Source organism: Vidua chalybeata, chromosome 7 (genome assembly GCF_026979565.1).
Source record: "Vidua chalybeata isolate OUT-0048 chromosome 7, bVidCha1 merged haplotype, whole genome shotgun sequence".
In the NCBI taxonomy this organism is placed as follows: Eukaryota; Metazoa; Chordata; class Aves; order Passeriformes; family Viduidae; genus Vidua; species Vidua chalybeata.
Window position 1 is genome coordinate 5467753 of NC_071536.1, and position 16026 is coordinate 5483778.

A 16026-nucleotide genomic window follows, 5' to 3' on the forward strand; every position below is an offset into this window, starting at 1 on the left:
ACAATCTGTGCATGGAGCTGACCCTGCACCCAGGATTTGTGCTGTGCTCCTCCCAGGCCCTAGTCCAGGCAGCCCCTGAAGAGAGCTCTAGATTTTTCCTAGCCTGCAGAGGTGGGGATCTCTCGTCATCTCTAGCTCTGCTGCAATCACGTCAAGAGTTTAAGGTCCTTCCTATTGTCCCCTCCCTTTCCACCCACTCATCTAAGTTACCTATATCAGTGACAGTGTCCCTGCTGTGGGACAGCTGCAGCTCCTCATTCTCAGACTCTGAGTCCTGCCGTGATAACTTGGTGCTCTTTAGGCTGCCGGCCCGGCGAATGCTGGAAAGGGAACCCCCCTTCTTCACCCGGAAACTGCGGGTTCCTTTAATCTGGAGCAAGCGGGAGCCTCCTATCCTGATCTTCCTGCTGGGAACTGTATTAAAAGAATAAAAGAGGACTTTTTTCCCCTTAATTTTTCCCCATTTAAAAAAGAAAGAGATCCTGGCCCTCCCCACCCTCCCAACCCTTTGCTGCCAGCCTGTATTGCAGCGTCTTCTGCCAAGGAATGTGGGGTCAGAGGCTCCCTCCAAAGCCAACGCCAATGCAGCTCGATCAATCAGGCAGTAAAGATGCTTCACAAAAATGTGTTCAACACCTCATATCCTGGAGATCTGGTACATCACCTCAGGCCTTGTCTGTATTTGGAATTAGCCCTTGTTCAACCACCAGCAAGTAGAGTCATCTGCACTAACAGAAACCCAAAGCATGGAGAAGAAGTTCCTACAATTCACACCAATTTGAATCAATTCCTGCCAGGAAGCAGGATCTGCCCAATGGATGTAAACTGCAGTTTTCTTTGCCAGTCCTTAGAGTTTACATTAGTGCAGCATCACCTCTTGCTACGGATAGCTGGCTGAATCCCAAGCATGAACAAGGCACCTTGGACAAACCTATTTTCCCATGGGCCTGGGTTCTGTAAACCTCACTGAGCTCTGCAGTAGGATCAATGATTTATTTATACAGCATGTGTGACTGCGAGAGGGGAGTCTGCTCCGTGAGGCTAGCACACAAGGCTTCTTTGAAGTAAGGTTTGCATAAATCCGTGTCTCTGCATGTTACTCTTCATCATTAGAATGCTTTAGAGGAAACAGAAGCACGTAGATCTTCTCCTTCAGACAAATCAGCAGCTTTCAGGCATTAACAACATCCATTGACACTCTGCATTTTTGATGAGCACAGACATGGAATGGTTCAATGTTTAAAGCACCGACTGTTTGCACTTTCATTCTCCTCTTAGTTCAAAGGCAGTACATGGCAGTATGTCAGTCCAAATGTTGCAACACTCAGTCATTTTACTGCAGATCTAACCAGGCAAGGCCACGTGTGATCAATTACCTTTGGTGTGTGGTTGGGAATGAACAGCACAGAGCTTTTTGGATACTATGGGTAAGCAAAATATTTAAATAGGATTGTATTTTGGCTTCAGGATAAAGCAAACACACCTTTACTCCTGAGATTGCCCCCACCTCCTCCAGAATGCAATTCCCACTCCCATTTCCAGTGGCTAGCATCCTGGTCAAAGACAGCTGGATATGTTTTGGAAGCTACTCCTCAGTCCTCACAAATCAGGTGGCAAACCACTGCTGAGTGACCAAAGAATCTCCCTCCAAGTGACCATGCTAAGTTCCTTAGCAATCACTACTGCTTGAATAATGTTCACATCAGCTCCACGAACCCCAGACTGCTTAAGCACATGTAACTGCATTCCATGAAGTCTGCAAGAATCCCTTTTTGGCACCCAAAGAGTACATGTGATCATCTGAGAGCCTGCATCTACCTAGCTGTAGTGTCTGTATTTCAGACCTACCTGGAGCAGATTCTATACAGTAAACCCGTGGCTTTTGGTTAGCTGCTAAGCCATGCCTGGGGGGAGCAATGAGAGCAAAGTTTTTAACACTCCAGAAAAATGAAGGGAAACAGATTAGCACTCATCAAAGAGTTTGAGATAAAGAAACCTCTCACTGCAGGCAAGCAAAATTTAGTTACATTCACACAACAGCGTTTTCTTATCTAGAAAAGTGTAGATTATGAAAGATGCCTCTACATCTGCAGTTTGGCCCAGGTGGATTCCCAGAAGAATATGCTGTGGCCAAAAAAAAGAACATAATTATTGTAATTTTAAAATATAACATTATCTTGCATTTATTAAACTTCTAAAATACTGGAATTACGTTTTTGCTAAGGTATATTAGGATTCAACCTTCCTACCATAGTCACTTTGCCCATGTCTAAAATGCAGTAAAGAGGCAGCTTTAGTAAGGGATAACTACGTGACAGCTTAGGGAAAAGGCAAAATGGAAAGAAAACTCAATTAAAACCACAGGGAAATGTAGTTTAAAGGAGAAAAGGGTGCAGAAAGTCAATACTATCTTTGCAAAAATGCATTACGCCTGTAGCACAGTAACATGCAAAGGAAAAGATAAGTCAGCATTGTGTCTAAGAAAAAGAGGATAGTTAGAGACTTTCCACCAGCATTTTCCAGCAGGACTGCCTGCTTGAAGGTATTCTCCCACTCAGGTAATGTCCCAGAGAGCAGGACTGTTCCTTGAAAAGCTTAAAAATGGTTTCAAGCAATTGTTACATCTATCCTCAAAAAAAAAAATGCCAACCCCAACCCAAACTTTTTCTCATCTAAATAGGCAGAGACATCTTACCCCACACAACCTAAGACTATCAGACAGACCATAAGACTGTGTGTTTTTCTGGGCTGCCAATATATCAAGAGTAGGCGAAATGAGGCTGAGCATCAATTTATCCAGCTCCCCTTTCTTAGGTGGGTCTGCACAGAAGTCACTGGCCCACTAGACACAAAATTTTGGGGAAAGTTTTACACCACACAAGTCTTGGAAACATTTATAGTATTTTCTCCAGTACTTATGGCAACGTCACAGCTGAAAACAACACAAACTTTATCCAAAGCTTGTAGAAGTCAATAAAAGCTCCCCCGAATCATTAACAGACATAACAGTTCTGAGAGGAAAACCAGCCACAGACCTCACTGTTGTGAAACAATCATTAAACATTTATCCTTTTCAAGCAATCATCAAAATTATCATTCAATCCCTGCACCTGCAAATTATTACTATGAGACAGAATGTAAATAGCTCTAGGAAACGTGTTAGAAGGTGACCTAGAGGTATCTGGCAGTTTAGTCTCTAATTGCAAATACACACAATGACTATATTGTATTGCAACACTTGTACCATCAGATAGAATGTGAGTCTTGCATGAGATGGCTCAAAAATGGAAACGATCTGCTGTTCTCAGCAAACACAGTGAGCTTGAAGTCTGCTTGTACAGTATAGAGTATGTTGGTAACATCAATCTGCTAGCCATCAAAAGCCACACAGTGTATTTTTTCATGTGGTAGCAAAGAATTCAAGAGACCAATCACACTAATTTGTTGTGATGCCATGACTTCCAAACCCGTACAGATTTTCCACAGAAAAATACCAATCTTCCCTTCTATCTGTGATTTCCCCAAAGTGAAAAACTGTGATCAGAAAAAAAAAAAAAAACAAACACCACTTTTGATCTTTATTTTTACAGTGAATCAAATAGTGATGCTTCTTCTCTCAGCATCCCACTAAGAGACAGTTTCAAACAAGGCTTGCTCCTTTTTAGCAATTGTGCAAAGCTTTCAATCGATTTCAGTCATAGCACTGTTTTATAAAATTTAACATCTTTGCTTCTCACATTCATTATACTGAACCCTGAAGGCCAAAAGCGTCTTGGAAATGATTTAAAGCCACGTGACTCCATGGCTGCCTGCTTTTTAACACAGTCTATGCAAATGAAAACACAAAACTAAGCGCCACTTCACAAGCCCTGAGAATACAAAAGCCTTATTGTTCTGACAAACCTTTTTTCTCCTCGAAGCCAGCCTCAGATTTGAGGGTGTGGCTGCTGCTGTGTAGGGAATCCTTTGAATCTTCATTTTCATCCAGAACCCCAGCAAAGCTGATCTTTCTCTCATACCTGTGTCGGTCCATCTCAGGATCCAGACGCAGCCTGCAGCTCTCCAGATCCTGTAGCAGAATGGAGACCACATAGATGTGCCAGCAGTATGAGCTCCCACTGCAACTAGAGAAGCTTCACAGAATTCACAGAATGACTAGATTGGAAGAGACCTTCAATATCAGGAGTCCAACCCATGCCCCAACACCTCAACCAAACCCTGGCACCCAGTGCCACATCCAGTCTTTGTTTAAACACATCCAGGGATGGTGACTCCACCACCTCCCCAGGCAGACCATTCCAGAACTTTATCACCCTTTCCATGAAAAACTTCTTCCTAATATCCAACCTCTATTTCCATTGGTGCAGCTTGAGGCTGTATCCTCTGGTTCTGTCAGTGCTGCCTTGAGAAAGAGGCCAACCCCACCTGAGCACAGCCACCTTTCAGGGAGTTGTGGAGAGTGACAAGGTCACCTCTGAGTCTCCTTTTCTCCAGGCTAAACAATCCCAAGTCTTCAGGAAGAACTGCTTCAGATGGGGTATATTAATCACACCTAAGCCCAACTGCTCTTTGGCCTTGCAGCAGGCTGAGCCACCTGCCAGGATGGAAGAGCTACCAATCACAGAATTACTGGGATTGGAAGGGACCTCTGGAGATCATCCAGTCCAACCCCCCTGCCAAGTCAGGGTCACTCTGATCAGGTAACACAAGAATACATCCAGGTGGCTTTGGAATGTCTACAGCTGTGAGCAAAATGAGCTTGTATCTGCTCCATGATCAGTAAAAGGCTTTGGGTGAAACTTCAGTCAGGACTGTGGCCCTCACTCAGCCCACAGCCTTAGCAAGTCTGCCTGCTCTCTTGATAGTTAAACTAGCTCACCAAAACTAGTTCAGTTGCAAATGTTTCACTTCTTCAAGGCTTCCAAGGCTGTGCTCCTGTCTATGGAACAGACTATCTATGCCTACAAACACCAATGGAAGTGAGATTTGCTCTACTGAAATTCCAGCTAATTGGATCATAACATTATGTACCTGATCTTCATGGAAAGGAAGCACCACTCCAAAACACAGACTTCATATTTTAATCTGGATTACTGTTGCCTCTATTTTTTTTCCTCTGTACAAAGTTAGAAGCAGCACTCCGGGGCCATTTTTTTCTTACAGACTCTTGCATAATGTGCCCTTGAGGTTTCTTTCACCTACAGCTCACAGAACAATTCCTCCTCCTTGTCTCCCATACACAAGTCTAGAAAGCAATTAACCAGTTGCATTTCTAGCTCACATAAAAGCACTAATTTCTGTTGACCTCCATTATCCAACATATTCTTAGTTCCAAGCCTAACTACTTAATGATATGAATTCTAAACCATGGTATTATCCTGCTTGTGGATGCAGCCATTTATTTTGCTGTAATAACACCAGTGTGTTTAAGGAGGATTTTGCTGAATTTATTGCTTTTAAAAATTGTCCTTCTTGCATACCTTGGGGCTGAGCCACTTCATCAGAGGTCATCTACAGCCTTTGGACTCATTTTCAGAAGCTAATTACAATACTATCCAGATAAATCAGCCTGTCAAGCATAATTGCCATGACTAAAATTTGATCTGTCATTAACAAAAAATCAGGATAGTAGGGCTAAATCCTTCATGGAAATTTAACTTTTTTTTTTTTCTTTATATTTTTTATCCTGATTTCTCAAAGAAATTTGGCTTAAAAGCTGAGACCATGTCAGCCATTCAATTCCCATCTCATTCCATGCTAACCAGCTCTGAAGCTGAGGGTCACAGTCAACTCATCTTGTCAACAAATGACTCTGTGCATGTGTGTTTTTTGAAACAACAGGCTAAAAGTAATGTTAAACCACAGTATTAAGACGTACAAAAATCCACACAAGACTTAATCACTGAAAATCAGTTTTCATGTGTTCTGCTATTCACAACATTAGCTGTCACCTAACTGATTGTTTAGCTTACTGTTTATGCCAGGATTTGCCTGTGCCTTTGAGTGTCATGGAGATTTTTTTCTTTCTTTGCTTCTTTGTCCCCATCTCTTTCCCTTCTTCCCATTCTCCCTGCAATTCTCTGGGTCTGACCCAAACCAATCTGCAGATTTAAAGCTCTGGCAAATTCTCTGCAAACCATTCTGTTCCCTTCCCCTAACTGCCTTGTTCCAATCCCTGGCCATTGCTAAAAAGAGAGTGAGCATTTCAGCTTGTCACTCCCACACTTCCCAAGTCCCCCACCCCTTTTTTCCTCAATCTCTCTTCTCTCTTTGGAAACTCTTTTTAACTTCCAGCAGCACATGCTGTGCTTCCATGGTCTTGCCTTCTTAACCAACCCATTTCACGTACCCTGACCATCTTCTATTCACCATGCAATGATTCCTTTCTCCCTGCAGAGATCCACTGGAGTTTTTACCCCACTCTACCTCTCATCAGAGCCTGGAATCTGTGATTCTGTGGGCAAAGCCCTCTCCAGTGAGTGTGGCCCACTTACCACAAGAGGCTCGGTCCGTGGTCTGGGCATGTAGGGAAAGGTCTCTCGAAGGAATGTGGTTATCTCCAGGAGAAGCTGACAGGCTGCCATTTTTAGTGCAAAAGGACAACAACACTTGGTAGGATTCACAGTGCCTAGGAAAGAAGATTTCTATCATGAACAAGGAGTTAATACAAGATCTGGAGCCAAGAGGTGATGGACATTGTCACATATGGTGCACGATGCAAGCTGCACTGAAAAGCAGGAAACCCCACACTTCTGTGCTACTTTTCCTACACTAAAAGAAACAGAATAAATCAAATAACAAACCATGTATTTACCAGCACATGAAGTAATGCTAATATTTATATTACACTGATATAATCAATAATTATATTACATTATATTTTATATTATGTAATCAACAATGATATTATATTAGATTTTATATTAATTATATATTATATTGCATTATCTATTGTATTAGACTGCATAATAATGAAGTAGCACAATAGCTGACTAGAGTATATATTATAGTATATTATGTTGAAGTACCTACTAAACTAACAACAAGATTATGACATTTTGTACACAAATCATTTCAGGCTAATACAGGTTAAGAAGCAGATACCCTTCTTTTCCTTTTCAGTTTTGCATTCAGTCAAATCTTTTGCAGTTGTGGAAAAGAACTACTTTCAAATATAGAAAATTATCTCAAAATAATGGAGCTATGACTAGCTGTTAAAGAGACACCTTTCCTATTATTATTAATTACCACCCTGATAACTGGAAAAGGTAGCCTCCTTTGAAGTCAGGCTTCTATAATTCTGCTATATAGAGATAATCAAGGGAAAAATCAAACTACTTAATCAAATTTTACATTCAAATTCTTAACCTAAAACTAAGAGGGAAAGGGAAGAGGGATTGTCAAAATACTTCAAATTTTGTATCAGCTGATACTTCAAGTTTTGTATTGAAACAATCAGATTTAAAACCATACCCTTTGTAACCCATCTGATACAATTCAAGCTTAAAAGTATGAAGGATTCTTCAGTGCTTGATCAATTTGACAAGTACTTTTTAGGCTAACAGACAGCAAAAATAGTAAATTAAAAAGTTAATTGTGACAACAACTAACCACACCCATTTTTTAGTTATTCCTGATATTACCATTTACATAAATTTCAGAGAGATTAGTGTTTTTACTTGCTTTTCTCATATGTGATCTAATTGCTTCTGCAAAGAAGACTGAACCAAACAAGTGAGAAGACACTGCAAGGATCAGATAAAACCAGATCTGTGATGCTTGCCAGATCCCCTGTACACATCACCAGTAATGAACTGTGGACTTTGTACAGATTAAAATAATCTGAACTATCAAAAACAAATGTGACATACAGTGTAATGGAGTATCCAACTGCATATTTAATGCTTTTCAGTCTGCTTCCTACACCATATAAAGCAGCTCTTGAAAACTCCCTGCCTAAAGCAAGACTATTGATCAGCTATTTTCTAGACCATAACCTGATTGTTGCAGTAAGGTAGAAAAATTATAAAGAAAAGCCTTATAAAATTAGGGCTGCTCTGGCTAGCCTGTCATTTTTTCTAGGGGAAGCTTTCTTCATTTCTCCTAAGGAAAGCTAGCCCTTTGCAAGTTCCCATGTGAAAGCAATCCTCTCATGAGCAGTTCATTAACATAATCTCTTCCTGGGTGAAAAAACAACTTACACCTGTATAAACTGTTTTTACACTGTTAGATAGAAAAATGAAAACTATCTCTCACAAACAACCTTTCCTGCACATATATACAGTCAATAGAGACTAACAACTTGTTTCTAACCAATAAAGTAATTGGCAAGAAAACTCTATAACCAACTGGAGTCACACACAGGTCTGTAAAACTGTATAAAAAGGAGTTATGTGAATAAAGAATGGGCTTTTTCCACCATGAAGAAAATGGAGTCCACATGTGATTTATTCCCATACCTGATCTTTGTCTGCTTGTCTCAGGGTACCCTTTTAAAGTAACTCCACATCCCCTGTGCCTGCTATGAGTGGCTGAACAGGGAAAAGAAAGCCTATCCTGCCAGCCAGTAATCAGAATGCAGTTTTTAATTTTGGAATCTTTGGTATACAACCTCCTCCTGCTTTGGCTATATCCCCTAAAGGGACAATCCAGAAGAGCCACCCCTGTTCCTGGGGCTGCCAGCACTGGCACACCACACAGTGGCACATGGGAAGGTCCAGCTTCTCTTGAAGCTCATTCCTTACAAATGCCATGTCACTCTTCCTAACAGCTTCTCTCCACTCCAAAATGGAGTTGTGGAAAAGAACCACTTTCAAATGTAGAAAATTATCTCAAAATAATGGAGCTATGACTAGCTGTTAAAAAGATACTTTTCCTATTAATATTAATTACTACCCTGATAACTGGAAAAGATAGCCTCCTTTGAAGTCAGGCTTCTGTAATTGTGCAAGCAATCCATGTAGCTATATCACTGCCCAAAGTGGGCCTTTATGCAGTGCTAAGAACAAATCCAGCACCACAGGAAGAGAAAGCAGAAGATAAACACTACATCCAACAGGGAACAGCAGTGCAGGCAGGCAAGCACCAGTAAATTACAGCACATACATATACACAAATGGTGTCTAAGGAGCACACAATGCTCATTACCACCTTCACCTACAGCTGCAACAGGATGTGTTTTGAGAATTTCTTTTGGTTCACAGGGTTTGCTATAACTTGCATGCCCATACAGACATTCAGAATCAGTGATCTGTCACAGCTCTTCCACCTTTATGTACACACAGGCACAAATGTATGTGGTTTCTTCATCTTGTTGTTAGACAGATTTTTAATGATGCTTGTTTTTTTTTAATTTCTGCCTGAAAATCAGGCACTATACTGAAGTCAAGATTTAAAAGCATTTAGCAGAGCTGTGCCAATTCACATCAGGTGAGTTGACCCTTCAAGGTTCAGAAATGGAAAAGTGGCTGATCTTTAACAAACATTTTGGCAGAAGTAACTGTGAGGAATGGAGCCTGAACCACTTTTGACACTTAGGTGACAGCAAGGCTCAAGAACTTACAACTGCAGTTTCTGTGTACAGGAATTGCAGGTCATTGCCTGGTTTCCCCTTTTCCCATCACAGTCTTTCAGTACTGTTACACATCTGTCATGTTTTACACCCAGGCACAAAAAGAACAGGGGAGGAAGCTGGGGTGAAAGTGAGGGACTGGGAAATACAGCTGGGTGGCAAGAAAATGAAAAGAGAAAAAATATTAAGTGCTCCTAAAGCAGAGGTTCTTACAAGCGGGGGTTCTTGTAGTAAAGGGAGTCTCCTTACTGTCATCTAAAAAGTCTTCTTCCTCATCCTCCTTTCTCAGGCGCCTCTTGGTCTCCTCATCATAAATGAGGCCAAGCAGGTTGGCAGGACTCTCACTCTCAGCGTGGCACAGCTCATTGAGGCGGACACCAATTGCCTGCAGATGGAGAAAGAGAAGCACAGCAGGTGAGAATTTCAGCCCAACCAGAACGCCCTGGCTTTATTTTTACTGTCTAAAGGGGAGAAAGGGATGACAGAAGACTGATTGCTATCAAAACTATAACTTCTTTCCCCCTTTTCTTCAACAAAAATTTGAAAAGTGTCAAATTTCAGGATGAAAACTTTCAGTAAATTTAGTTAAACAATAAACCCCTTCAAACAGGCAGAAGGAGATTAGGTCATTATGAAGTATTAATTTCCAGCAACAGGGGAAGGAAAGGGTAGACTCTGCTACATAAAGAGAATAAGGTGATACTGTTGTGGTTTGCATGCTGACACAAATAGTTGTCAATCTCAGCTATCTCTGAGCCTGTACATTGCTAAAGGAACTGCACATGTCTGAATTTTTTTCCTTTCATATTTCAGGCATTTAAAGGAAGAAATGTTCTGCATGCCTGTCCATAAAACAGTAATTTATCACATATTATTTATGCTGTGAATCCCACCCTAATGTTAAAGCAGTAAGACATAATCCCACAGCTTTCCATGTAATGAGCACTGAATTTGTGACATGTTTTTTCTGTATTTTCAGTTTTCTAGCAAACAGAGAAGCAAAACTAAAAGTCCTCTCAACAGAAGCAGTCAAAGGAAGTGACAGACTAACCTGATCAGAATAGATTTAACATTGTATTATTTCAAAAGACAGCAGAACATATCAAGTCTTTTGATTCAAAAGGTTCATGCCTGCTGTGGGCAGTCCAAGTCTCACCTCCTGTGGAAAGGGTTCACCACTGTGATTCTCTGATGGTTGTTAGGGAGGCTGTGGGTAAATAAATTCTTCTGGCCTTCCGTGAGAAGAATCAGAGATATGAGTGAACAGCAAGACACCTTGCAGGAAAAGGAAAAAATCCACACTCTAAAACTACTCTCCAAATCTTATTCTGCCTCACAGTTAGTAAATGTAAGGCTTTTCCCTTCTGAAATGTTCCTAAGCAGCAGCAAACACACGCTAGTCTTAGAATGGAGAATGCATCCAGATAAGTCTTATGATGCCATTAAAGTTAAGGGGAAGACAATTATGCTAAGCTGCCTATGATCAGATTTCCCTGGCTCCTTTCTTATGACCTTGAATTACATGGTAATACTTTTGACATTATGAAAAGAAAACCTTCCTGGACTTTTTCCAGATCAGGTATATCAGTTACTAAAAATGATAGCTGAGGGGGAATCTAAGTGGCTTCTAATATTTACTGTCTTTCTTGTTTTCTTTTTTTTTTTTTTAGAATCTGAGAAAAGGGAATGTCTAGAAGCATAGCATCTACAAACAGAGATGGATAGTTCTAGCTCTCTGAAAGCATGCAAAAATTCAATGACTATGTAATCCTATGCCCTGCATTTAAAAGGAGTTCTCAAAGGAGTCAGGCTAAGGCAGTGACTCCATGGAATACAGAAGCAAATACCTTCACCCTATTTACTTTTTCAAGGAACTTTGGTATTTGTGCTGTTATTAAGATAATCTCCTGTGTTTGAGACTTCACCAGAGAGTAGGATGGCCAGGTAGCATTTTCTGAGTTAGCTTTAGGAATGGAAGGAGGAGATCTGCAAAGATACTGAGCTCAGGTTCTAAGACCCAAGTCGGATTCTCCCCCTGGGCTGTTCTGTGGTGGGAATGTATTGTTTTGGTCAGCTTTATTTTGAGGCTCCCTACAATGTGACCACTGAGAAGCACATGTTGGTTTAACCTACAAGAATTCAAGTCAGCAAGGCAGAACATGATTTTTAAATTTCCATAAGCATTGGATTTTATGTCTTCTTTTTCTGGGGGGGGGGATGGAAATCATGGTGCTCACTGTAAAAACCACTGGTTTTTAGAAGAGGTGAGAAGCACAACGCTGACTTCCAGAAAGACATCTGAACCCAGTCAAAGGAACTTCTCCCACTATTCTGAGTTGTGAGAAATGACCTGTATACATGTCAGATGTTCAGCAATTATATCCTGGGAGCTTTACAAGAAAATTGCAAGTTGCATTCACAGGGCCAGATAAGGCAATTGCCTCCTTCCTGCATGGTAAGAGATCACAATCAAATAAAACTTGAAAGATTCAAGTGTCAAACAAAAAGAGACAATTCTTTACATGATTCATAGTAGCTCTGTAGAATTCCTTGCCAAAAAATTTTAAGTGCTAACAGTCTGTATGGGTGCAAAGAAAAACTGAATTAAGCATGGCAAAGAGAAACCCATTACTAAATATACAGCACCACACCTAGTTCAAGGAGCCCTAGGCTAAATATATTTGGAAGTAAGAAAAATAGAAAGTAGTATCACAGCCCACATTTTCCCTCTTCCTTAGCCATTCACATATGAAAAGTGCTGGAAAAAGGAGAATGGGCCAAACAGATCCTTGGGGAGAACACGTCCTAGCAAAGTCATTTCCCTTAGGAGAAGGGGGGATCCTAGCAGGCTGTGAGGTGCAGGTTGAAAGGCAGGCTTCTGAGTCCCCATCCTACAGGGACTGAAACCCTGTATAGGATCCACTTACTTTTATATTTTGTCATATTTTTTAATGTAAGCAGAAGAGAAACAAACACTTACATCTCCCCACTGGTAGAAGAGCTTGGCTGCATTCCACTGCAGCTTCTGGTTCCTTTTGTTGCCCACAATAGGAGAACGGCCACGGGACAGGCCTTTCTTAGTAATGTTCACGTGGTGGCCCTTCATCCACTCAGGCCAGTTGCCACGATTGCAGCGGTGGACAAAGCGTGCGCACTCAAGGAACAGGGCTGCTCGTGCCACCACAGGAGCTTCCTGAAATGTTTGCAAAAAAAAAAAAAAATCACCTTAAAAGCAAAAAAAAAAAAAACCATGTTGTAGAAGCTCCCTGAACATTAGAGTATTCTGTGCTTTAAAAATTGCTTTGCAAGCTTGCCAAGGAGTCACACGGTACGAGCAATGTCTCCGCAAAAAGCTGACACCAGAGTCTCTCTGCATAAGTCTCACCTCTTGAGCTACTAAAAGCAAGCTCATAAACACTGAGCAGTCTTACTCAGTCCAAACACTGGAGGGGCAGAAAGAAACATAATATAAACTTAAGAAGAACATTATACCCCTCTGTAATGCTCTCCTTCAGAAACCACCTAACTGCAAAAGCAGAAGCGTGCATCTAGCACTGTTACTGCACAAACAATTCAAGTTTTAGCTTCACCTTTGCTACTGAGGTTGCAAATATTGTAGCAGCAAATGACACCACGGCCACACAAATCCTAGCATTTGTCACTTTAGGTTCTGCTTCTGAATCTTGGGGATGAAAGCATAAGTGGAGGCTTGTTAAAACTAAGAAAAGCACTATTTTGCAGCTATAATTAATATCTGTGAAGACAGAAATACATTACTCTGGTGTAAGTCAACAAAATTTCACTGGCCAAATTTCAATTGCCTTAGCAAGTGTCAGGCAGCTCGGTACTGAAATAACAACAGGCAGGTGGGTTTTGAAAGGACTGACTCGTTTCCAGAGGAAAATCCTCCTGTCCCTGGCTTAGAAAAAATCACTTTAATGGGAGAAATTATATTGAGTGTATCTTAGTTTGTATTAAATCACCCAGCAGGACAAATGCTAGACCAAAAAAGAATGCTTCTGAAACTTCCCGAAATGTTCAAAAAATGGACACAGTAATTTTGTTTCCTAAAGGGTAGCTTAGATTCAGGAGTAGCTTTTTTTCCCAGCAGTCTAAACTGCCAAAATAACCTCTTTACAGACATGGAAAGTGACTAAAAAGCAAATGGTTCTACTAATTTCCATTTAATGTTCCCCTTTCTTCCTGCAATCAGCAGTTTGTAAAACTAACAATACAACAATGCCTACAGTTCAGCAGCTGGCTTTAAAAGGTTCACTAACAGGGATTTCACAGAGCACAGACACGTGTTACACACTTTTAGATGCTGACAGCCTTAATGAAATAATTCAAGCAGATCAGCAACTACTTATAAAGAAGGGCTTGTCAAATGTGGTCTATAGACAGTACTAGACAGCCCTGGAGACCCTGTGAGATGATCTGTTGAAGATTAATAAATAAAGCCTCCAAGAGTGTTCTAATAAAAAATTGAAAACAAGAAATTTTGGATCAATGCTCCTGAAGTTTGATTTAAGAAATTACTGACACAACATCCATTTGCAGCTTTTGCTCACATTTTTACAAACATTGGGGAAAAAAAAGAGCGATTCTCTTGAATAGGAAGATTTAAGCTGCCATGATGTTCTGATGAAGAAGGCAGAAATCTGAATGCAGACACTCGCTACCCAGAAACAAAACAAGTATCTAGAACTGGAAAAATATTACAAACTACTGGTTGAGCACATGCAATATGGAACACAGAATAGTTGAGGATTTTATTCTTTTATTCTCACAAAGTAAAACCTCAACCATGGAGATATACGTGAAGAGATAAAGCCCCAGCCTTAGCCTACTATTGGTTTAGGTCACTAGCAATGAAGTCAAAATTTCCTAGCATACTGGAATCCTGTAAAGAAACGTGTTGTAAACATGATGAAAGCAACTACCACAATTAAAGGAGGTTATGTAGGATGGGGGGCAAAGGGGAGGAGCAGGATTAATTAAAAATCACTGTATTATTTTAAAATCACTGCCAAGACCTCCTGTACAAAGGGCTCTCTGAACATGATAGGGCACAAGCTCCCTGTGATTGCTTACCTGAGGCTCTGAGAAACCTGAAGCAGCAGCAGCAAGAGAAAGATGAAGATGTGACAGAATGAACAGAGATGGATTCACACAACAGAGAAACACATCACAAATGGAGAGAAATTAATCAGGCAGGTGACGTGCAGCTGAAAAGAACACAAGTTACCGTGGTCACTGTCAAAACCTGACACAGCAGCAATACTCTCACAAGTCTGTCCATGCCTATGCAACTGTTCACAAGTCCATTAACATCAGACCTACTATATTGTTTTGCACCTTGAAAATTGCTCTTGTATTTGTACTGTATAAATTTACATTAATTCACCTGTTTGTTAGCAATTCAAGTAATCTCAGTGAATTTTTTCAACAGATAACCTGGTTTGTTCTAAAGAGCAAATGACCTGGGTGGAAGGAACCAAATACAGAATGGATTTGGAATTTCATAGCATCACATTACCTGATTCTGCAGTTTTATTACTAGAGTACTTATGTCCAGTTTTGTTTCCAAGAACAATGACTTTTATGACACTAACCAACCAGTGGTAATTTTCCTTGAGTCCCTTCTTAAAGTTCACATGGCACTTTGAGCAAAAATTCATTTTTGACTCTGTTCTCTTCAAGACAGGAAAAAAAGGGCACATAATACCAACAATATACTTTTAACAGATGCCAAAGTAAATTTGAGTACTCTCAAAAGGGGCTGACTGAGTAGCTCTGCTCTGTCTAAGTAAAAGTGAGTCTGACACTGTCTGAAAGTTGTCTTAGCAGGTAGATGAAGACATGTTGCAAGTAAATTACTAATCAGTGTCTTGGAGAATTGTCTGTTTCAATTAGCTCAGACCTCTCTGATTATATCTACAAAATGGTCAAGTACAATCCATGACACAGTTCTTTGGTTTTGCTCCCAGTCTTTTACTCTGGGACCTGTTTGTAGCAATCTCTGAGTTCCTTCCCAAGCATAAGCACTTCTACAGAGAAATATTTCTGCCATGGAAACAGGGACATGGGAACAACACAGTCTGCCTAAGACCCAGGGTGACATGGAGTCAGGATATTGACAAGTATTCTTGCAGTTCAGACTTTGCTTCTACTGTCCCAGTACTTTGTAGGTCATCTCAAACACAATCCTACCAGAAAAAAGTACAACTATTGCATTTCAACAAGGATAAAAGAGTCACATGTTACAACAAATGAGCTCACACATCTTATTGGAGAAATGTAATGCTGGCAGGTGTCACACACTGTTATATTGGTCAAAGAAAAGCTGGTCATTTACAGCAGTCTAATTAGGATACTTCAGGTAACATAGGAACACAATCCTAGAGAGCAGTTTATTGGAACCCTCAAGAGGAACTTAAGCATGGACTGAAATA

General features: G+C 40.6%; 1 protein-coding gene across 3 annotated transcripts in view; it reads right to left on the reverse strand.

Moving 5' to 3' along the window:
- The window catches only part of UNC80 (unc-80 homolog, NALCN channel complex subunit), a 126812-nt gene that overhangs the window by 63880 nt on the left and 46906 nt on the right, over positions 1-16026 (reverse strand). The window contains exons 23-27 of one of the 3 annotated variants that reach the window (XM_053946991.1): positions 12552-12764; positions 9821-9956; positions 6495-6628; positions 3904-4069; positions 211-414 (exon numbers count right to left, since the gene is read on the reverse strand). In XM_053946991.1, coding sequence (XP_053802966.1) covers positions 211-414; positions 3904-4069; positions 6495-6628; positions 9821-9956; positions 12552-12764 — 853 coding nt within the window. Of the gene's footprint in view, positions 1-210; positions 415-3903; positions 4070-6494; positions 6629-9784; positions 9957-12551; positions 12765-16026 lie in introns of all 3 variants that reach the window. The other 2 variants (XM_053946990.1, XM_053946992.1) reach the window with 2 other exon arrangements.